General features: G+C 49.5%; 5 protein-coding genes across 5 annotated transcripts; 1 reads left to right on the top strand and 4 right to left on the bottom strand.

The window, feature by feature from the left end:
* Window positions 1-417: 417 nt before the first annotated feature.
* On the bottom strand, window positions 418-1,384 carry EV420DRAFT_235611 (uncharacterized protein). Its single transcript, XM_060481328.1, has 2 exons — window positions 904-1,384; window positions 418-758 (listed from the first exon to the last, which is right to left on the bottom strand). Exons 1-2 carry the CDS (start codon window positions 1,285-1,287, stop codon window positions 525-527), a joined length of 618 nt encoding a protein of 205 aa, XP_060322349.1. The 5' UTR covers window positions 1,288-1,384; the 3' UTR covers window positions 418-524.
* Window positions 1,385-1,767: 383 nt separating this feature from the next.
* EV420DRAFT_1770254 (uncharacterized protein) lies at window positions 1,768-2,630 on the bottom strand. The gene is made up of 2 exons (XM_060481066.1): window positions 2,128-2,630; window positions 1,768-2,079 (listed from the first exon to the last, which is right to left on the bottom strand). Exons 1-2 carry the CDS (start codon window positions 2,379-2,381, stop codon window positions 1,854-1,856), a joined length of 480 nt encoding a protein of 159 aa, XP_060322348.1. The 5' UTR covers window positions 2,382-2,630; the 3' UTR covers window positions 1,768-1,853.
* Window positions 2,631-3,317: 687 nt separating this feature from the next.
* Window positions 3,318-4,426, bottom strand: EV420DRAFT_1652437 (uncharacterized protein; the record flags this gene model as incomplete). Its single annotated transcript, XM_060478647.1, has 6 exons — window positions 3,318-3,512; window positions 3,566-3,793; window positions 3,841-3,926; window positions 3,983-3,992; window positions 4,286-4,340; window positions 4,398-4,426. The coding sequence occupies 6 exons, from the start codon at window positions 4,424-4,426 to the stop codon at window positions 3,318-3,320; spliced, it is 603 nt and encodes a 200-aa protein (XP_060322347.1).
* A 9,694-nt stretch (window positions 4,427-14,120) lies between these two features.
* On the bottom strand, window positions 14,121-16,280 carry EV420DRAFT_1590076 (uncharacterized protein). The gene is made up of 4 exons (XM_060474897.1): window positions 15,443-16,280; window positions 15,324-15,395; window positions 15,261-15,272; window positions 14,121-15,210 (listed from the first exon to the last, which is right to left on the bottom strand). The coding sequence occupies exons 1-4, from the start codon at window positions 15,800-15,802 to the stop codon at window positions 14,413-14,415; spliced, it is 1,242 nt and encodes a 413-aa protein (XP_060322346.1). The 5' UTR covers window positions 15,803-16,280; the 3' UTR covers window positions 14,121-14,412.
* A 2,099-nt stretch (window positions 16,281-18,379) lies between these two features.
* Window positions 18,380-19,313, top strand: EV420DRAFT_1652434 (uncharacterized protein; the record flags this gene model as incomplete). The annotated part of the gene is made up of 3 exons (XM_060478646.1): window positions 18,380-18,670; window positions 18,727-19,003; window positions 19,060-19,313. 3 exons carry the CDS (start codon window positions 18,380-18,382, stop codon window positions 19,311-19,313), a joined length of 822 nt encoding a protein of 273 aa, XP_060322345.1.
* Window positions 19,314-22,328: the final 3,015 nt, after the last annotated feature.

Here is a 22,328-nt window from a genome sequence, read left to right as displayed (position 1 = left end):
GGTCCGCCAAGATGACAGCGTATCCAAGGGGAGCCGACCAGCCGACCAGTCGCCTGATGGCATTGCCTAAACATGGTATCACCGCGTCATTATCTGTCAAAACCTGTCCATCAAAAAGTTGGATCCACTTCGGCCAAGTAGAAACATAGGGTTGGTGAGAGAATTGTCTAGGGTTCTTGTCGAGAGGCCAAAGAAGTGTCCAGGGTTGGCCTCCAGGGGTGTAGGGTTGAGCAAAAAAAACTCAACCCTAACATCTAGGGTTGAAAAGTCTCCCCATAATAAACAAAACACAAATTTGTGCCAGCATAACTCCTTATTCCGTGGGCTCCCCGCATCCATGTCTTTGTCACTGTCCAATTTTCTCCCTTCATATCATATTACCTTGTCTCAAACTCCCCACTATCTATGCTCAGTATTGCGATCCAAATTGACTTTCCCAAATTTTTGTAATATACTAACAGTTGTGTTTGTGATATTTACAAACCATACTGCTGCTGTACCATTCACAAATGTCTATTCTCAATTTACATACATGAATTCCAGTCATAGTACCCTCCGTACATCATCCATGACTGCCATGCACAACCCCTTTCATCTCCACTACATCTCTGTACATGATAGTTGGAGGAGGAAGGGGTCCCCGTCTGGTCGTCCCACACCGCAAATGCACACCCAAGCCTCGTTACGAACCACGACCCTTTCATGTCGTCATTGGAGGCTCCCCTCTCGCTCCGTGGTCCCGTACCACCTTGCGCACACTCAGACTCTCATCCATGTCTTCTCATGGTTCCTCATAAAGTCGGCATGTGGTGGAGAAGTCATCTGGAGAGGTGCTATATGAGTGAGATTGCGGCGAGAGCATGAAGAGAATACTCACTGAAGGTCCATAAAAACTGTCCCAGCTCGCCGTGGTGGTTGGGTTATGGATGCAGACGGATGTCGCCGGAGAACTCGGCGATGCAGAGGAGGATGCCATCTCCTGTGGGGGTCCCGGACCCCACCGCAGACACGAACCTCCCCACGAAATTCACCGTCGTGTCCCGTCGTGGTGGGGAAGTTGCCCTCTCGCTCAGTGGTCCCATACCGCCATGTGCAAGCGAAGAGTCTCCGGCTTCTCTTCTCGACGTCCATCAGAAAGCATGCATGCGGTTCAAAAGTCGTTGGGAGGGGGGGGGGGATATTTGGCTGAGACAGCGGCCACAGCAAAAAATCGACCTGGAAGACAGTAAAAACTGTCGCCCGTAGTAGTGGCGGATGTTCTACAGATGGAGAGGATGTCGTCGCCATGCTTGATGAAGCAGAGAATGTCGACTGTTCATGTAAAGGCGGGTCAGAGGGCTTGACATGGCTTGAGACGGTGATGACGGCGGAAAAATGATAGCGAAGACCATATTTACGGTCCTCACAGTTGCTTAGGGTGCTTCTCGTACTGTTGCAGTCGTCGTCTGCGGGCTTGAAGCTCTAGAGAATCTGACGTCGCCATGAGAATCGAGGAAGGGGGTAATACCATGAAAAGTCGTCGGCGGCATCAAGACGACATCGACGACGACCAATGCAAGTATAAATTTCATAGCCTAGATAATAGTCGTGGGGAGGCGTCATTCCCTGGGCACTTGAAGCTCCAGAGAAGTCGCCGTCGCCGTTAGAGGCAAGGAGGATGGTACTGGGAGAGACGGCGGCGACACTGCGATGACGATGGGCTTAGTGACGGTCTACGGCGCAGCCGCTGCACCTCTGAAAGGCATTGAGATCGTCACCGCTGTACCTGACGCGCTGCAGAAGTCGTGGTGGGTGGAACTGGGGAAATTGAGGGAATCAGCGGCGGCAGCGAGCAAAGGACATAGACGGGGGCTCTAAAACCGGTCCTCGCCTTGTCTTCCAGTGGTCCTGCTGCAGTGTATACCGCAGGCGTGATACTGGGAGTTGAGGAGAAAAGTCGTCGCTGATTTTGAAGTGGGGTGCAGTGCCATGGGAGTTGTCCTGAATTCGCGGGGGAACGGCGAGCCTGGTGGGCATGGGGGAGGGTCGACAACGTCCGTAGAAAGTTCCTTCCGTGCTGTAAATGAGCTTGTTAAGATCCTATGAAAATCCGTCAGCTGTAGCAATAAAAAAGAGATGTCCACGCACCAAAATTCCCAATCGACACCCACATCGATTTCGCACTCCTGCCACCTCATGGGCACCAAAAAACACATGCCAGGTCGAACCTGACATGCTTCCAATCTTGCAGCGAGTTCGCCTCGTCGCCAGGGAGCGAGGCGACGCGGCGGCGGGTCATGGTAAGTGCCAAGTGGCAATTTTCCCGGACCTGCCACATTGGGCGTCGTACCCACGTGGCTGTTTGCCGTTTTGCTGCCGGTGATCTCGCGGTGCAGGATCATGATGGACCTGCTCCCTCCCAGTGAGCAGCAAAGCACACGGCTCAGCGGAGGTGTAGTCGTGGTCCTGTACCCCCGATAGGAGAGTGAACCTTCTTGAATAAGCCGTCTTCTTGTACCCGCCCGTTTGATATGACTGGGTTGATACGATTCGTCGCAAATACCCCAAACACCGAGGTAGGGATCATTACCAGTTGTCCGGCGAATATGAGAGAGTTCTTCTCTTCTCGAGGCGGAGTGATCCTCCCTACCATTCAACTAATCCTGATGAGAATCTACCGCAAACTGTGGCAGGGGGAAAAACTGATATACACGGCAGTGTCATCCACTCTCCCTGTAGACAAGTCTGTACGCAATCGATTTCTTGTGATATTCTTGCTAGCGCCGAGATCTTGTGGCTGCCGAGACTAGTTTTTAGGTGTCCTCCTAGGAGTCGATATCGGGTTCCCATAAGCGAGACACGCTTTTGTACTGCGAGAGAATTGGGGTGGAAGGGGAAATGATGGTGCCACCGTAATGAATCATGATCCGATTGCGATATTTTGCGCCTGAGAAGATATCGTCGAGTATTTGCTGCACGCTCCCTGACGTCGACGTTCTGAGTTCACACTGATGAAAAGCAGGATAAAAAGAATGAATATCATTCCAAAGAGTCTACATAAGGACCAGACCGCTGCTCTCTATCATGAACCCATTCGTCATGATGATGAGCTCACCGGTTTCGCCTGCGGCAGGGGGTTAAAAGAAGGGCATGGATGAATCCCGGAAGGATGGCGTGGACTTGAGCTGGTGTAAGGAAAAGGAAAGAATCATCAGTAAATGGGAGGGAGGAGAATGAAGGATGCATACTGGTACCCTTAATTATGCAAGTCACTCGGCGCCTTCGTCGGGTTAGGCGACGATTGATGCATGGAGACTCAGGGACAACCTTGTCATGACCTATAACGTCTCCGACGCAGCAGGGCATTTCGGAGAGGTTATAAGTCTTGACAAGGTTGTCCCGAGTGTCCATGACGGTGATCGTGCCAGAAGATACCGTTCATATTCGCCCACAGGATAGCATGTTGGTCTTCGGTAGGTATCGGAGTCGGGACCACCGTGTATAGAGGAGAATTTCGTATTGGTTTCCATCGTCTATACAAAAACGTAGGACTTGAGTCTAAGTTGGTAAGAGAGAAACTGCCGACTGACCACGATGCGTCTACGCGTTCGAAAAGGTCTATGCATGACGGTCCTGGTGGAGACGATGTGAACGCCAAGGTCGGGCTTCCCGGAGATGATTTTGCAGTCAAAGGTGCGTAGGTGTGCGCGCCCAGCGAGGACCGGGCTGCCAAAGCTGGATTCGGCGACGGAGTGGATGATGGCTCAATCGGAGCTATGACCGGCGCTAGCGAGGCGACGTCTTCAATGATAAACTGAAGGAACAATTAGCCAAGGAAGTGTGGAGAGGATCACAACTCACCTTGTAACATTTCTCCGTGGACAGATTGACATTCAAAAACCCGAATTCGCAGCAACGCGCGGCTTTGAGATCATCGTGATCTTGATCTTCGAATGATATCAGCCATGGATGGAAGGAAATGACTTCAGTCCAAGCCACGTACCAGGCCCTCCCTACCACACGACACCTGAGCGCAATACATTCTCTCGGCAACCCGCCTCCCTGCGATAGGCTGAGATCACCGGCTCCTGAATCTCGATATCAGCCGTTAAAGGCGGTCAATTTCACTCTAGTCCACGTACCTATCGACACCTGCCAGCCTCAGTTTACGATGCCCTAGCGAAACATGTTCTCTCCGTAAGCCGCCTCTCCATTATGCTCGCTATCCAGGCTCCTAATGCGTCCATCCTGCCGGTCGTGATACGTAAGCATTGACGCAGGACATTTATCATGCTGGAGCACATACAGTGATGTTGAAGGTGGCGGACGGTAGCTTAGATGACACGGATGAGGAAGACAGGCTGCACAAGTGGTATCGATAAGTGCTCGATGCTGATAGTCAAATTCAGAACTCGTACCCAAGATACTCCGGTGTACTCCACATCATCTCTATACCGCCACACCACAGCGACACGACTTACAATCGAGCGCCGACGTTCATTCCAAAAGTGTGGTCGGTACCAGCTCCAGCAGACAAAATTTATCGCAGCTCGTCCCAGAAGAATGTAAGCCGTGGTCGTGCACCCGTCATCCTAGCAGCATAACAGGTGCGTAGAGCGAGAAGGCGATCGTGATGTGGATGTGGAGTACGCCGATCCTCCACTATCGATGAGAAGAGTCCCCCGAGCACTTCAACCATGGCAGTCCCTTGCCCTTGTCGGTGGTCCTCGCGTTTCTATCATCTTGGTCGGAACAGCATCGAGAGTGGTTGGAGAGTGGATAAGACAAGTGGATTTTCCCACGGAAACACCCAGAGGGCCCGTGCACGCAAGTGTCTGGGGTACCTGCAATTCAGTCTCCGACTTGGGCGTTCTTCCTCGCAACGTTACCAGTCCCTTCATTGCACCCTCAATTCCCTCTCTCCCTTCCCAACAAATGGCGCTTTTCTTTTCCTAGATCTACCGGTACGAGACATCGATTTTCAGGCCTCCCTTCGAATTGGGAAAGACTAGCAGTGGGAAGGCCGTCGTTGAGAGGACTATTAGGACAAGTCTGCCAGTCGGGATGGCTTAGTTTTACGGATGCCGGTGAGTCTCAACGCCTTTATCTCTATTTCGTCCGTTTATTCTTCTTTTCTCTCGGATTCTAGCTCTCGGTTAAGCCAATAACGGACACCGTCACTCGTCCAAGGTTGCGCAGCGCTCTGTTTCTCTTATATGATTCCATCTCTCTTCTGGAATCTTCATCGAGGTTCAACGTTCAAGTGCCGTGAGGCCAAGAGCTGATGTGGCTTTATATACGTCCGAGTAAGTCCTTCTATCGGTGCATTTATACATTCGCTGACTCCCAAAGCAGGATTTTGTCATATAAACCATAATATAAATTTTTATTTTCTCGTGCTCCACATCCACAATACGTGACCATAAGTGAGATTATCGGTTTCGGGTGCGAAAGGACCTCTTGTCTTCAGTCAGCTTGCGCTGTTTTTCTTTCACGGAGGTCGATACTACAATCTCCGTGCTTCGGGTGCCACCGCCTTCGGCGACCTATACCTGTGCAAGCTAGCTAAACGACAGGATTGCCGTTCTCTCAACCCCATGAGGGTTCATGCATTCGTTCTTCCTTCTATGATGGTATTAATCTAATGCAGTTCGAGCACCCCACCCCGTGCATGAATTCTCGTACACCTGTTTCATGTCTTCCTTTCTATCTTGCGTTCGGATCTAACGGTAGAACTTCCATAGATCATCTACAATCCCGGCGCGCATCAAGGTCGACACCACCACCAGAGAACAAAGGCCACGATGGTAAGATAAAATGCAGCAAGCCTCTCCAGCAGCGTATAGTCGGACGGCTATACAATCCCATAGCAGCACGGTTTTATTTCTACAGATGTCCCATCTAAAGAAGTACGCCTGTTACCTTGAATGCCATGCTGACAATATCATCACAGATCAATCACTCGACTGTACCCTCTGTGATTATGCGATTGCAGCACGTTACAGTCATCGGTTACGCGCCCGACATGCTTACCAGAATTACTCGTGCACATCTCTTTGGCGCTACGTACGTGTAAGGCTGCATCTACACATCGCGCTGAACCTGCGTAGAGATGAAGACGACGTCCGGACCAAAACCGAAATTCTTATCAAGGAACGGCGCCAGGAATTACAAACAAGGACTCAACATCCAGGTATGTTCATAAAACCCTGCCTTTTCTCCTCGTCTTGACCTTCTACTAGCAAACGATCTGGAACAGATAAGCCTCGTCCAGCCCAGAGACGTCGTCGCAGTATCAGCACGAGGCAAATCCGAATCCCAAGCCCAGTCTAGACAGACCCCAAACGCCACGTTCATGGACCGCAAAGACGACAACAATACCGTCTTCTGATGCTCCCCGGGAGGCACGTCTTCATTTCGAGGCGATCATGGAGCACGTCGCCAATACAAATAGATAAGCGAGAACTTGAGCACCTGAACATCCGCTCTAGCTTCTTTGAGTCAAGCTAACTTTGGCAGCCGAGAGAAAGTCGTATCGCTTGTTCAATGACTACCGTGGCCAGTGCGTCATCGACCAGGCGAACCCAAACCGCGACTTTCTGCCTGGTGTACCACAGAACAAGAGGCTTAGTGAATCGACACGGAGATAGGCTCGGAAAACATACCGCTACTTCGCCTCGTATTCCTGCCCAATTGACGCGATGTTACAGGAACTGCAAGCAGCGGAGGATGTACTATGGATCGCTGACATCCCCGTCCATCAAAAATCAATTTCGCCTATAAGTCCGCAGGATAGTTGTTCCCCTCCTATCAGCCGGACGAATTGTACTCCCACCAGCGAGGAGAGATCTCGAAACAACTCTTCCACGACCTTATCTACGCTATGTGTTCGGCTATTAGACGAGCTCTCCTCCGCTAGGGGAACCGCTGCGTTTACGCCGGCTTATTAGGTTCTTCTCCGGGTACCATATCCCGACAACCCGTTCTAACGGTTCTATTAGGCAAAGCCCGAGAGGAAGACACCGGTCGGGGTAACGCTGTTCACGCACGCCTGTTGTGACCGCAGCATAGCGAATCCGGTTATCAAACAAAACAGCTTCCCCTTTTACCCAAATCTTCTCTCGTTTATATTGCATGTCCAGCCCATCAATTGGATCTCCGCGGTCTTATTATCGCGACACCACGTCGCAGAATTCGTCCTTGTGTCCGTCCCACCTCAATCGTGGCCTCTTTTCTGTATCAAATCCCAAATCAATTGCAAGTCTAACTTCTTGTCATAGACATTTAATTCCTGATCCCGTGTCTTTTAGACGTCATTCGCATGTTTTCTTGAACACGGCGTCGCAGGCCATTGAATGCGCTTGATTAGCCTTTGTCGAGCCTCTAGTTAGCGAATGCCAACGTTCCTCTTATTGACATGAGTTGGTGTTGCATCATAGGTGCAAGCGAACGTCTGGATATCGTGACCGGGCGATATGCACCTCCCTTGGAGTCTGTAGTCCAGCACAGAGACACCTCTATTCCTCTGTCTGAACGGTTTCCTAGTGACCAAGGGGTTGGACGTATTCCTTCGCATGCATATCGAGAAAGGGAGTTTGCAACATACAGGTGTACAAGTACGAGTACAAATTGCCGATGTGACTTGTTGGTATGTCCCCTTTATTTCCTTAGCCGTGAATTTTCTCTTTATCTCGTCAGCTAGACATGCATAATAGAGGAAAACCATCAAACAAGGATTCGATGAAAAAGAGTATGCGTGTTTCATTTCTTCTCTTTCTCCCCCCTTTCTAATCTCCTTTCGCCTGACCGGTTGATCCTGCCAACATCTGGGAGCCACCGATTATCGTCACCTTAGATACCATTACCTAGTAAAAACAGGCCTGCACCTCTCGTTGCCACTGCCGTACGGCGCCTAGTATCATGACCTTTTGTAGTTTTCAAATGCAACATTGGATGAAACATTTTCAAAGGCCAACAATCCTCGTAGCAGGCGTCGAGCCGTCTGTTGCTCATCGAATGCTGTTGTCCATTCCAGTTGTGCGTATACGACGAGATGAAACGAAGCGATCAAGCATGACTACTGCGTCGCTTCTCAGTTTATGCACGGTTGAAGCGTAAACAACTGGGAGAGAAAAGTCACCTACTGTGTACAGCGCGTACTGGCCTTCATAGCACTTGTTCCAGCATCATCGTGAATAATAATGCTGAGGTACATCCTCCGTCTTTTCATTCTTCCAACGCAGTTCTATTTTTTATTTCTAAGTCCCACTGTTTGCTTTGGCATCGCAGGCGGAGGTTTCGACGTAGGGTTTAGGGTAACCGTTTCGTCTTTGAAGCAAAAGATTCAAGGTACAAACTTGGCAAACAACTCATCGACGGTTGCTCTCCTTCGGACACGTTATTTAAACATCTTTCGCTTAATCATCCCCATCGCCCAGGGGAAGTCGACGGGTCGTCCGTGTCATAGTCTACTTTTATGGATCTTCCGACTCCTAATTTAAAGCAGCAGAGGCTGCATAGCATCAGGGGCCTGGAAATACACATTCTGCTTTGACGGTTTCCGAACCAAGTGAAGGTTTTGGATCAAAACGTTGCAGTATTCTCCGTGCCTTTCCTGCGTGTCCATCAGAGAAGACGTTTACGAAGTCGAATGCCTACTCTTTTTACCTCTGCGACCTGCGGATATGGAAGAAGATGACCTGGAACTATAGCAAATTTCGCAAAATACTGTCTTCTGTCACAGAGAACCCATGTAGGCAACTTAGTAGATATCTGTTCTGAACCAGGGCGGACATTGATGTCAGCGGAAATTAAGTGATTCTCCTCGTCACAGGGCGATAAGTATTCATGCTGTCTATCTACTCTGGACTTATTGACTAGAGACCAACTAGCATCATCGCGCTCCATCAATACCCTCGTCAGGGCCAATGCATCATCACTTTGGTACGCGACAGAGCTGATCACAAGAACGCGACGCGGTTACCGCAGCTTATGATCTCCAGCAACGCAGATCACCTCCTGTTGTCATTCACAGTTGCGATTTCATTGAGCCTGCCATGCGGTCCGTTGACAAGAGGATTGTGCATACTTGTTGATGGCTTTTGCACGATTGTCTTGGATACTGATGACCGGCGTGGAATTGACTAATGCCTCAGCTGCCAAGTAGATGACAAGGACAACGCCCCTTAGCTTGTTTTCGTGAATGTAAATACGACCATCAAACTCACGAAACACGCTAAAATATCCGTCATTAACTGTTCTAGTAGCATACAAATAGCAATTACGGACGGCGACATACTCTTCAGTGAAATCTGCCGTCGCGTATCATAGCGATTTATTCGACCGCATGTTTTTCAATAATGTCAGGGCCATGATGATGTTAAGATGAATACTGCCATATGCTGCGTCTCCGCGATGAATGCATTCTTTGTAACCCGTGCCTTCCCTGGTAGTATACTATGTCGCAAAGGTTTGGGAATTGGAAATGGACCTGGAATTTCAATTCACACAATGGATTCGAGCGTTTATATGCGTTTATTGAATGTCATCGAACACCATAAGGATATGATGTAACTTATATTGAAAAGTCATCAAGTCGCTCAATAGTTTGCCCGTAAACCTGATTATCAAAATCAGATCAACCGTGAAACCCTTTGAAATTGCATTTACAGTAGCGCATGTGATATGACCATAATGTTCACAATCCATGAACTACCATCATGTTGTATGGAGGAATCTGAAAACTTACGTTCGTGAACCACGTCCAAAAATCCTTACAACCAATGGGGATAATCCATTCGCCATGGGTATACACGGTTGATATCCCGCCTATAAAATCGCATGTAATCAGCACAGCTCCAATGCATGATTAAACAGACGTTGATAGCCAAGCAACCAAGACCCTCCTAAGAATGGGACATGGACCCCGAGGGCGGGTGTTTTCAATTAACGTGGACGGCGGATCAGGAACTGCGCTCGATCACTGTAATCAAGTCATCGGAAGAGTACTGTTCGTTCGCGCAACGTGTTGCAACGATAGATGGTTCATGTGGAGCCCGACACAGAGGAGAGTCTACGTTATGGTGAAGTAGATGCCAGGTAAGTCAAGCAAGCTGCCGATCAAGGAGAATGCGGTGAAGTCGATATTATGGGAAGAACATCAAGTCTCTGCAGACTATCGACTAGCCGAGCCATGGTCAATCATGTTATTCCATGTACATTCACCCTCAAGGGCTCATGTCAATTGAGCACACCGTGAACATTCCTCTAAAGTCGACTTCACAGTGATGCCGTTAAGGTACCTCGTCGATCGGAGGATCTTCCGTGTACCAAAGCCCGAACTTAGGATCTTCTTCCTTCGGACATAACGGGGGAAGTTTCCCGAACCTCCCCCCCCCCCCCCCGATGAAAGGGGATTCAGAAAGTTTCCGAAAAGATGTGTTACATGTGACCCTCTGTTACTATCACGCTTTCTGCGGCGTTGTTCGGCCGATCTTGCCAAGGATTCTGACTGTGAGAGAAAATGCGAGCTGGTGGCGGTAGAATGCCGCCACCGAGCGAGTCTTTTTCTCTCAGCAGCAGCAAAGCCACCACCACTGAGTGAATCATTTCAAGGGGTAGTACTCTCTCATCCATCAGACTACTATTTTGAATGCTGACTATTATTGATTATGACTTTGAGTTTTTTCCGCAAGCCAAGATTTGAATAACCCTTGGGCCTTGATTCAATCTCTCCTGCAGGAATTATAGCTAGTAAACCTCGCAGGATCAATCAATTATACATAAACTTGGTTTATTATAAACCATCATATTAATAAAGAACAAGGCTTCAAGAGGGGTCAACGTAGCAGCTTTGCCCCTGATGTGGGCCTTGCAGGCGTTATGTAGATTTGTACGCCATGAACGACAAGACGTTTCCTGTGTGGCCGGCCAATCAATTTATGGACCCCATACCATGATTCATGGCCGAGTGGCGCCAGTATTTCATAGCTTGATTGATGGTCTGGAGGATAAGCCGAAACGACTATGACCCAAAGCAACGTGTTTAAAAACATTTTCTAGAGCTAGATCCGGGCATGGAAGACATCCCATAGAGGAAAGCGAAGAGACGCGAGTTGTGTGCCTTCATTTCATACAATAATACCGCGAAAACAGCCGCATAGCGCTCAAGCACCCACCAGTACCTCCTTGCCCGACAAAAATCAGGCACCAACACGGAGCTGATGATTGCATTTTAAAAGGGTCCCATCCCCGACGATGGCCTATCACGAATACGAGAGCGTCTTAAAAGCCGAGTAGACCCTGTCTGGCCCTGGCTTAAAATTAACGCTGATAACACATTCATCCTCCGTGATAGAAACTTACCTAAATTCACTTCGTTTTGCTCTTTCCGAGGGTCGGTGAGACCGGGTATCTAAGAGCGGTACCGTCATTCACGCCGGCACTTTTCTCCAGTCGCGCCTAAATATCTAAATGAACTGTCAAAATCGCCTGTCCTGGAATCATATGCAGAGAGAAATACTTCCCAAAAATAGCGAGAGAAAAGGTTGCTGATAGATTGAGATGATCGTAAGGCGTGTGAAATCTGCGGCCGTTCAGGTAAACGCCACCTCGACGAGGAGCATGATCAGAAAAGACTTTCAGAATTCAGGAACAAAATGCCAGCCGTCGAGGCTCACACATCCATATGCCGTCGTGACCGATTGCGAGTCATTTGGGGTTGATGGAAATATGCGATGGACCAGAAATCATAAATGATAGGGTTTAGAAAGTCAAGGATGCACCTATTGCACACAAGTCAATATGTTACGGACGGCGGACCGTCTCCGACCCGAGGATTCTTCCACTTTGATCTGCTTTGTTCTCGAATCAAGAACCCAAATCCATCAACGCGGCATAATATGCGAATCGTCCTGGATATACTTTAGGCAATTGTCACTGATCCATGTGATGCGTACGGTAGCGGGGTGGAAAATATACCATGAGACAAGGTGAGATCCAGTTCGCCTAGTTCCGGAGGGACACCGTTATTGCTGGTGGACAGACAGAAAGGACCAGCAGACGACCGTGATTCGATTGAAATCAATCACCGATTCCTGAACACGTAGAACAAACTGAGAATAGGTACCCTACGAGCTGAAAATACAGATTCAGGTCCGCTATCACCAAAGTATCAAAGCGAGATGTTCCACTTCTGAAGAACAATTTTAGGCATAAAAGATTTGATCCAGTTCCAGGATACCCTCCCGCGGAATGCCATGCGGAAAATAATCCTCATTGCGATGCGTGGGATGTCCCTGTCAAAGAACCGGAAAAAAACTCGAAGGAAGGTACAGATGCTACTCACGCTGGCATTGAATGAGAAATAGAATAAAGATGTGCCATCCCTTCTGATTGAGTGCTAGGATCTTCCCGGAGACAGCAAAGATCGGTATGATCCCGTTTTATCCCAAAGCGAAGAGAAAAATTGAAGCTAGAAGGTCCTTTATCTGCGCCATGTGAGGTATTCATTTGAGATAAAGTTTAAGAGCGTATGCATGGGGGAAAGTTTCAAGTGAGACAGGATCGAGGACGGCCTAACACACGGCAACAACAGAAAACGGCGTGAGCATGGCTGCCGGACAATCAGTCGGCCAAAGAAGATGTGGGAAATTGTGCAAGATAGTGAGGAAGAGAACAGTAAGATCGTGGTCGACGTCAGGCAGAAAAATAATAGGCTAAGAGAGGTCCTAAGGTAAATGAACGAAGGATTGAGAACAAGGTGCCTTGCGTGTTTGGCTTCCGGAATGAGTCGGCAACTATCCCGGCAATCATTGTTTGTCAAGAGTCTCAATGCAGCGGATTAGTTTTCTTCCCCTTGCGGCCACCATCGTTCGAAGTGGCTGGAATACCCCTTCCGGCTGCGGCCTCATTCATCATAGACACAATCTCTCGCCAGAAGAAAAGACACCTACTCAGTATTTTCAAGAAATAATGATTAAGACCACAGAGCCAAATGTGAGTTTAGCCGAGGATGTATTCTATCAGCTCGAAGGGTTGGGATAAATCCTATCTGTAGCCTGATTCTCCATGGTGTCCAGGTAGACTGTATCGGATGATCACCTCATGCTTGAATGAAATATAAATCAAGACGATAGAGCCAAGTACCAGCCGAAGATGTTTTTATGGCAGACGACCCTCACTTTCGCATTATGGTATGGCATCCAGTTATAAGTTCTGAATAGCACTTCGGACCATTTACCAAGTGCTACTCGTATCACATGAACATCGTGTTAGCAGCGTGCACAGGTGATTACGATCCATCCATGAAGACCCTTGTTAATTGATATACACAATGCGAGTGCCGTCGCACTTCCCGGCCTCTAATGGCAAACGGAACGACCCTTCTCCTCCACGTCGCGACTATTCAACTGCAGTCCCCACGGGAACTAGGACGCAAGGTATTACTGCCTTGCGCTGCGTAATCTTGCACTCTGATTAAGTGTTAGAAGCACTTTCTTGCACAAGATCAAGTTGAACATTAATCACCGTGAGCACGTGTATTTTGTCGTCACTTCTACCTCTCATATCCGCACGTAGACTCAAACGAATATACGGCCAACTGTAATTCGCCTCAAACACTGATGCATAGATGATGACCATGAATTGAAGGGGAACGCCTCTTCATTAAATTTCATTCCCGTGCACGGTGAGTCCCACCTCTCATTCTCACACGTTTTCCAGGACGAGACGGAGTAAATGGCAGGAGAAGGTCGTAATGACGTCGCTTATATTCATCACCTCAAGGTGACGCGCGAATCCGATATTACTCTGACGTTATTGGCGACCCCAGTCCATTCAAATTATATTGCCTGCCGCCTGAAATACACCGCCCGACTGTGCTCTCCCGATTGTCGGATGGTGAGAAATGATATCGACAGTTGCAGAAGCACCAGGGGTGCCTGGTTGCCCTGGGTTCGGGCCATGATGAACGAATGAACGAACGGACAACTCGTCTCTTCCTCCCGATACGGCGAAAACCGACATTATATCACTCATGGGGGAGCGGACGACCCTGTGGCGGAGACACGGGCGTGGCGGCAGGAAAGCGGGTTAGAATGTCGCAAGCGAGGGTTGCAGAGACAGAGAAGCACTGAGAGTGACTGACGTGGACGGGCGACATAATATAATGGTATTGTAGTGGCCATAGGACTACAGGATGATCAATAGGTATGTAGTCCGAATACGACATAAATTACTGATGATAGTAGCGAAAGGGTATTATAATGATATGATATTATCTGCAAATGAGTGAGTACGTGGTACAGAAAACGAGGAAAGGGAACGATAGTAGTAGTAGTAGGTAGTAGCCGAGGATAGCAAAGACGTTTTAGCGAGGACGTGACGATAGTTCGTGAAAAGCCAAAAATGGGTAGGATACGTATTCATTTTCAATCATGACTGATCTTCTTCTGGAGGTGGGGTTGGCTCGGAGGGGACGATGGTACCACGGACGGGGTCGTACCGTCCCGAGCGCCTCGGAGCTGTAGACGTAGACGTAGACGCGGCGGCGGGAGCAGGAGCAGTAGTAGGAGGTTCATCCAACGAATAAGAGTACCGCCTTGCGTGAACAGGAGATAGAACCGTTCCGCTCCCTGAACTCGGTCGTGCCCACGTCCCGCCAAACCTGGGTGGTCCCGCTTCGCGTTCCCCCGGACCCCATTGCACAGGTGGAGGGAGGATCCGTTCGGGGGATGGGGAGCGGTGATACGAGCGCGGTGGAAGTGGCGCCGGACTACCACCACCACGAAACTGCCCCGGGCTAGCACCACGGTAAGGACCCGGGCTCCTGGAGAACGGACTGGCACCGCGATATGATGCCGATGATGGGCGGGGGCTAGAGCCGCTTGGGAACGATAATGGAGGCAAAGTCCGTGAGTAGTCGATACGACGAGAGAGGGACGGGGGAGGGGGAGAAGGAGGGTAAGGCTCTTGGTGACGGGAGTATCGGAATGGGCTCTGTTGCGGTTGTTGCGGCTGGAAGGACCTCCCGGGCATGCCTGGTCCAAGGAGCGACGTCGAAGAAGGTTCAAAGTACGGGGGAGGCGGGGCAGGAGCAGGAGGATAGCCATAGTGAGGCGGGAAAGAAGGCGGGAGAGGATGAGAGGTAGAAGGGAACGGCCCGTATTGAGGCGGACGCGTCAATTGAATGTCGCTTTGGCTGCGTGGGCGCCGAGCTTTTTGGCGTTGGTTCTAAAGCAAGGTTAGACGGGATTAGTATCGAAGAAATGGGTAGTGCTTACTTGAAACCATATCTAAGCATAGATTAGTTTACGTTGAAGAAAAGAAAGGGTATTGCCACTCACTTGAACCTTCCTCGCACTCAGTCCAATGGACCTTCCCACTTCCTCCCTCATCGCTGTCGTAGGGAATCGTGACTGAAAGCCTATCAGCACCAACCCCAACATAGCCAGTAGCTACTCACCTGGGCCAAGAGAGCATGCAAAACTGCTGACTGGTGAGGCGTCGTAAGAGTGCGCGTGCGCTTCTTCTTCTGTGTCGGGGGCGGAGGCGTAGGGTTTTTCTCCGTATCACCCTCTGAGGAGCTCCCCACCGAGCGCCGGCGAAGGCGTTTCGACATTCGTTCCTCCGTCTCTGGTTCTGGTTCGGGATCTGGTTCTCGGCGGCGAGTTCGCGTGATACCGGTGCTCGTGCTCGCCTCAGGCTGTGGAGAAGGCGCGCGTCGACGTGAAGAAGAAGAGGGGTCGTGTGTTCGTGACGAAGTTGCGGTAGTTTGTCGAGTAGTGTTGTCTGTCGGCGGAGGCGATCGTTCCTCCCTCGACATCCAGGACACAAAAAAAGGGAATAAAAACTATTGACCAAGAAAGAGAAAAAGCAGAAAAGAGAAAACCGCCGACGAATTAAAAAAAAGGTAAGGATTTGTATACCCTCCTCAACACATCCTAGTCATCGGGGAAGGGAGAATGGAAAAAAAAGAGAAAGCCAGGGTAAGCGTTCAGATCAACGACGAAATTACATTAATGGTAACAGCACCCGCGGGACCTAGAGCCGAATTTTATCGCCACCCTGTCCCTTGGCCCTTCACGTCATAACCCAATCTCGGATTGAGTTGCGATCGGTAACATTTATTGTTGTACCTCGATGTGGGAAGTATACGCTTTGTTGGCGAGTATGGTCCCGTAAGGTTAAATTTATGAAAAAGGGTTCTTCCCCGAGTGCTCCGACGGTTGCGCGCAGTCCTGTGATAGCAACCAACAGAAGGGTGGGAAGAAGGGGGCAAAAAAAGGACCACTCACACGTCACGGCATTGACATTGATGTGTGACATACACCAACGACGACGAAGTTTAAGGGCCCAGGGAGGAACTTTCCAGAAATGGATTCCTGGCTTGCCCTTGTTGCGGGTGTAGCATACGAGAGCTCACGTCCATAGCTGAAGAAGAAAAAATGGAAGAACCGTCTCCATGTCCCAACTCAGACCATAAAAATTCTCCGGTTTTTGGTTTTGCATTCCGTCATCCGGCATTTGTGGGTACCCTGGCTCGACGCCACCGATGATTGCATGACGACGATGCTCGGACGGGTTTATTTAATAACGGGTGTCAATTGAAGCGACTATTAAATGTATAATGGAATACCCAAGACATTACACCTCCCCTTCTCAATAACGGCGCAAGACCTCCCCCGGAGACAACGTACGCATTAATGAGATATGTTACGCTTTACTCACCGGTCGTCATGGGAAGCCATTGAACCTAGGCCCCGCCACACCTACTCGCGATGGGGGCTGACATTGCAAATCTCCCTCGCAACGTTGACATCTCCCCCCGCTCTAGCCCCCCCGCTCCCCCCGATATGTTTTCGATCATCTCGGAGGAAGACGCTCTAGGATTGAGCGGGGGGAAGGGTTCATAAACATTAACGTTAAAGGTTAATAGAGACCATAAAGGGGGGAAGTGCGCAGAGGGGGGTATTTAATTATGATAATCGTCGGGCGGGAGGAGGATATTGCCAGTGTCGTGTCAATCCTGGGTTATTAGAGGGATCGGCGAAAGACGCCTCCGAGGTTCAACCCTTCATGAAATGAGTAATGAGTGTGCGATTGTCGAGCTTAAAACCTACAAGGGGGCAGTAAGTTGATGTGATCGTAAACGTGGGCGATTTTCATTGCCGGAGATGACTTGGAGGGGTTAATGAAGAGGGAAAAGCTTACCTTTTTTAAAGAAGACACCGCGACAAAAGAAATTTGACGTAAGGGCGGTGAATTCGACGGAAAATCACAACGCTATGAATGATTAATTGATTTCGAAAGCCTTGGAAGAAACCCTACCATGCATGGGAAGGCCTGCACAACTCCATGGATTGATCGAAAACGCGTTTGGGAGGAAGGAGCACGAGATCCGTTACGATCACCGTGGGCGAATACGATGTTTTGACATGACGCGTCAGTTGAGGACCCTCATCTTATCTTTACGATCGTAAACGTGTTTCAGAACAGGAGAGAGGGTTGCGCTTTTTTATGAGACGGTCCAGCCCTCGATCAGGATGATCGTGATGAAAACTACGCATTGAGAGATAAGAAAGAGGGAGGATGAACGCGACATGGTTGGGAGGAACATTGGATGATCGACCGGCAACGTGGAACGTGAAACGCCGGGAGCCAATATTTAGGAGAGACGCGTCAGAAAATGCGGAAAAGAGGGTTAGGGTTTCAAGAAAATCATTTCACACGTTAAAAACAATCATGAGAATGTAGAAAGCGCCCAAGCATTGACGCCTCCGAAGTCATCGACGAGCTGAGGGCAGAAGAGGAAGGACCGGCAAACTCCGAATCTGAGCGCCCAGCCAAGCAAGACTAACTTTCCTTTCTACTCCCAACTGTGACGCAGAAACTCCTCAGATTCCTGATGGATTGATACTGCCACCGCTCTGCGAACTCTAAATCTAATTCTGCGCATTCACATCCACTTCGTTCTCCAAATGGACCGATGAAACGCTGAGTCAGAAAACACGAGGAGGGGGAATTGCAACCGCGGTAGATACCGCTGCTATGCAGGCCAAATTGAAAGTAATTAACCTGGGATGGTTGGTATCTTCGTTCAAAATGAAGCCATAATGGACCCCCGTCACTACGTTTCGCCTCGATAATTGAATCCCTGCGCCACACGTCGTACAAAGGTAGCGCCGATGCTCGCAGAGAGGCGATGATTTTCTGACCCAGGGTGAGTGCGTCTGCAAAATACCAATACTCGCTGCTAAAGTCGACGAAGACAAGGCATACGGATGCGAGTTCGAACGCTCAGTGCAGGCATGGATTATCTGCGCCCGCTCTGGCCGCTGTTTACCTCGTCCTGGCAATAAATGCATAAAACTCTGCTCAGCTACTCCTAGTCTCCTTAACCATGAAACTATATACATCCGGCGTAGCTCTCGTCACTGGTGCTGGTCAGGGTATCGGCAAAGCCACCGCCCTCTCCTTTGCAGAATCCGGCGTCCGTGGGCTAGTCCTTGCTGGGCGAACACCCGCCCCCCTCCACGCTACCGCCATCGAATGCAAAGCCATCGCCGAGAACCCCGAATTTGATGTCCTCATCGTCCCCACCGATATCAGCATCGAGGAATCCGTCAAGAACCTCATGAAAACTGCCGTAGACCACTTCGGACGAGTTGATTACTGTGCGAACGTCGGCGGAGTCAGTTGGCCTCTTTCTCTTCTCTCTCACAACCCAAGCCTTACGTTCTTTTATAGACGATGGGAACCAAGATGAAGTTCTCCTCTATACCCACCGAAGATTGGCTTGCTATCCAGCAGACGAATATTAACGGCATCTTCTGGCTTGTACGAGAGCAAATTAGTGTCATGGAGAAGCAAGAACGACTGGTCACGCCTATCACCTCTCCCAAGCGTCCGGCCGAGCGCGGGAGTATCGTCGTGCTCAGTGCAGCGGCAGCAGTGATAGCCTTGCCTGACGGAGGAGCTTATACACACACGAAATTTGCAACAAACGGCTTGACGAAAGCTGCCGGTTCGTCTATTTCCCCCCTCTTCCTTCCTTTTTACTAAAACACCTTTTTCTCTCAGCGCAAGACCACGCCTCGAACGGTATCCGTATCAACGCCATTCTCCCCGGGTACATCTACACCGAAGGACTGGCCTCTCACCCTGCAGCCACACCAGAAGCTGCCAAGCGGATCGTCGACGGGTGCCCTCTCGGACGCTTCGGCGAAGCAGGCGAGATTGGAGACCTCATCGTCATGATGAGCTCACCACGGAACGGCTTCATGATAGGGAGCAGCGTCTTAGTTGATGGCGGGCAGACGTTGAGCGGGGAGTAGATTCCTGCAATGCAATTGTTCTTTCTTTGCTCTGCTGCCTGATGTCTGTGTGAACTTTCGATACGGGACCTGAGGTACCGCGCGACGAAGGGCCAGACCATACGACCTCGAGCCGAAACGTCACAATTTAATCGTGGCCTTATCACTGGGGGAGAGTCCTGTCCAGGCAGTGATTCATTGCGGCAAGGCTATCATTTCTCGCAGATATTCCGTTCTCTACCTGCCGCCTGCGGCCTCCTCTTGATATATCAAGGCTATTACCGAATAGCTTGCTACCGCATGGCCCAATCTTCCTTCCAGTAACTGGGAGCGGTTGGCCCAGAAGGGGGTAACCTGTCATATATCCACCTCGACGTTCTATATGTTCAGAAGCTCTGTCACCATAAGCATCTTTTCACGCGTGGTCTTCATAGCCTTCAGAGGGAAAAAGGCACAAATATCTGGATTCCAACAAAGAACACTGAGAATTCGTCGTCTGTCTACGACAAACCTTTCCGTCAATTCTGTTCACCATTCTTGCGTCATCTTCCATTTCCTACGTGACGTGTTGGTACGCTACTTAATGCATGATTCCTGTTGCACCATTCAGAACTAAAGGAACATCTGAGCCCACACCCCTTCAGTCGACCAACCGACCTACAAACCCCGTCCGTCCAATACCGAAACAAGTTCTGCGTTCTTTACTTCTTCGTTTCTCGACCGCATCTCGGGTGATCGTCAACGTGAGCCAGGTCGTTTTGAACTACCCTTTATTTTTACTAAACTGCGCGTAGCTAGGTATTACTCTTCAGAAGGAAGGTACATGTTGCTGTCGGTCGATTGCACTTCGAGACTTCGCTCGATACATGGAGAACGCGGACACAGAGATGCATAAGGTTCCGGTACTCGTCCACCACCGACATATGGTGATGGAAGGCAGGAATGATCATCGCATACCATGTCGACGAGGAATTGATGGCGAGCCAGAGGTCTTCTTAGCCCAAATATTGCACGGATCTTGGTTGCTGGACGTCCGGCCCTTCTCATGGGCATCAAATTGAAAACATCCGCTCCGTTCTATCAATTCATCGAGACACAGTCCCTGCATCTAATGGTGATTACTTTGTGTATACTACCTGACGTCCTATTCAAATGCCTGTATCTTTCCTCGCTACTTCTGGTAACTCTCAATGTCTGCGTATGGCTTCCGAATCCCGACTTCGCCTAGCACCCTGTTGAATATCGTGCTTCTGTTTAATTTACGTGCATCGATAATCAAAAGTTGCCCCAGAAACGGCGGATGCGTACGTTTTGATAGAAACCGGAAGCTACGACAACGAAAAAATGATCTGTGTTGCTGGAGATCATCATCGCCCCAGATTAACAACCGTGCGGTCAACCCTGAGCTGATTGATGGAACGCGGGGCTCTGTTGCTGCGAGAGACCCGGAATAGATGGTGAGCAGTCTGAAACGACATTGTGGACGACCCGATGACTTTGCGTCCCAGCGAATGACAACAGAAATTGTACTTTATATCAGAAGGATAATATATTCCTTGACTGCGAGGCCAGTCCCGTTGTCAGCGGAGGCTACGGCTCTACTCCAGACTCCTTATCCTTTGGCCCTTTCCATATGCTCAAGGAGTCAGAGTCTCCACTATAAAAACGTACACAGTTCCTCTTCGTACCTCTCGAGCACCCTCATAGGGCTGGTACACAGAACTCGTGTCGAAGCAAAGAGGAAAGATCGTGGAACGTCGTCTTCAAGACAGGTTAGATGACAAGACAGGAAAGACATGAAGTCAGACGACTTCTCACTGAACACGAGAGTAAGTTCCCTCACTCAATTTTAAGATTTTCGGCGACACCATCACCGACGCATGGATTACACAGGTTGAACTGCGCAGGCGCGTCTGCTCTCGATTTCTAGGAGGATTTTTTCACAGACGAAATCTTGCTCGTCTACCTCGTAGATGATCTTGGCCAGCAGTAGTATCCTCAGTAATTGGTTCCGTGAATACCACGTCATTCATCGCAACATTCCGGCAGCTGGGAGATTCGACGTTGGCGTACGTATGGACTCTCAAGCGATCGGGCGGAGTTAGGTCGGCATTCGCATCCGGTGAGCGGTTTCGCGGGAAGAGAATTAATTCTTATTCACGGGAGGAAGAGGAATCCGGGGGGTGGTTGAGATGCAACCTCCTCCTTGGCATTGGGTATGTGATGTCACATCAGCCCAAGTCCAGAAACACGATGTCACAAACGACGTTGGCTATTCTTCAGAAGATCAATCTACTTATCACCGCTTCACAAGAACTATTGAAGAGCGAGTTGAGTATTCTTTTCGTTCGATAAAGAGTAAACCGCTGGATGCCGAGCGAAGCTAGAAGGAAAATGCCACCATCCAGAAAACCCACCAGTAGTCACGGCTTTATGGATGTAGACTCTAATTGTTCGCGAAAATAGACTATCTCCATCGCAAAGTCTCTGGAACGTATGGTCGAGCATCTTGGGCATCTCTTCCGTAATAGTCATAAACCGAGAGAGGAAATGCGGGCTCGATAGACTACTGAGGGAGCCTTTTATATCGTGTAGTAGATAATTAAAATATGATTTCATCCTGCTAAACTGAAAACCCGTAAATGTCACAGCGTCGCGTTCCAAAAAGCTGCGCGGGTAAGATCGCGTACGTTTTGTCCATTTTCCACATCCCCAGTTGCAACCGAATTACAACACGGAGAGTATGTCGCAAGGACAATATGATCTGAAATGGTGATAATAGCAAAGGTAGTTTCGTTAGATAGTGAGCCTGCCAGCTAAGAGACTCGTTCGAAAGAGAGGATGATGGATTTGGAGAAGCTAAGTCAAGCCGACCGGTTGCGAACCACTCGCGTCCCCCGGTGGACCGTACCGTGTAATAATCCCTACCTACTTGACCATATGGCGTTATCCTCAACTTTACATTTGTTCAACGAAAAAATAAGCTACGTTTCTTTTGCTCCGAACACATTCACAAGTAACATTGTTATGACGAGA

The sequence above is a fragment of the Desarmillaria tabescens genome (genome assembly GCF_030435595.1).
Source record: "Desarmillaria tabescens strain CCBAS 213 chromosome Unknown EV420scaffold_123, whole genome shotgun sequence".
NCBI classification, from domain to species: domain Eukaryota; kingdom Fungi; phylum Basidiomycota; class Agaricomycetes; order Agaricales; family Physalacriaceae; genus Desarmillaria; species Desarmillaria tabescens.
Note: the sequence above shows the minus strand (reverse complement) of the source record. Positions and strands in the feature narration are given on the sequence as shown.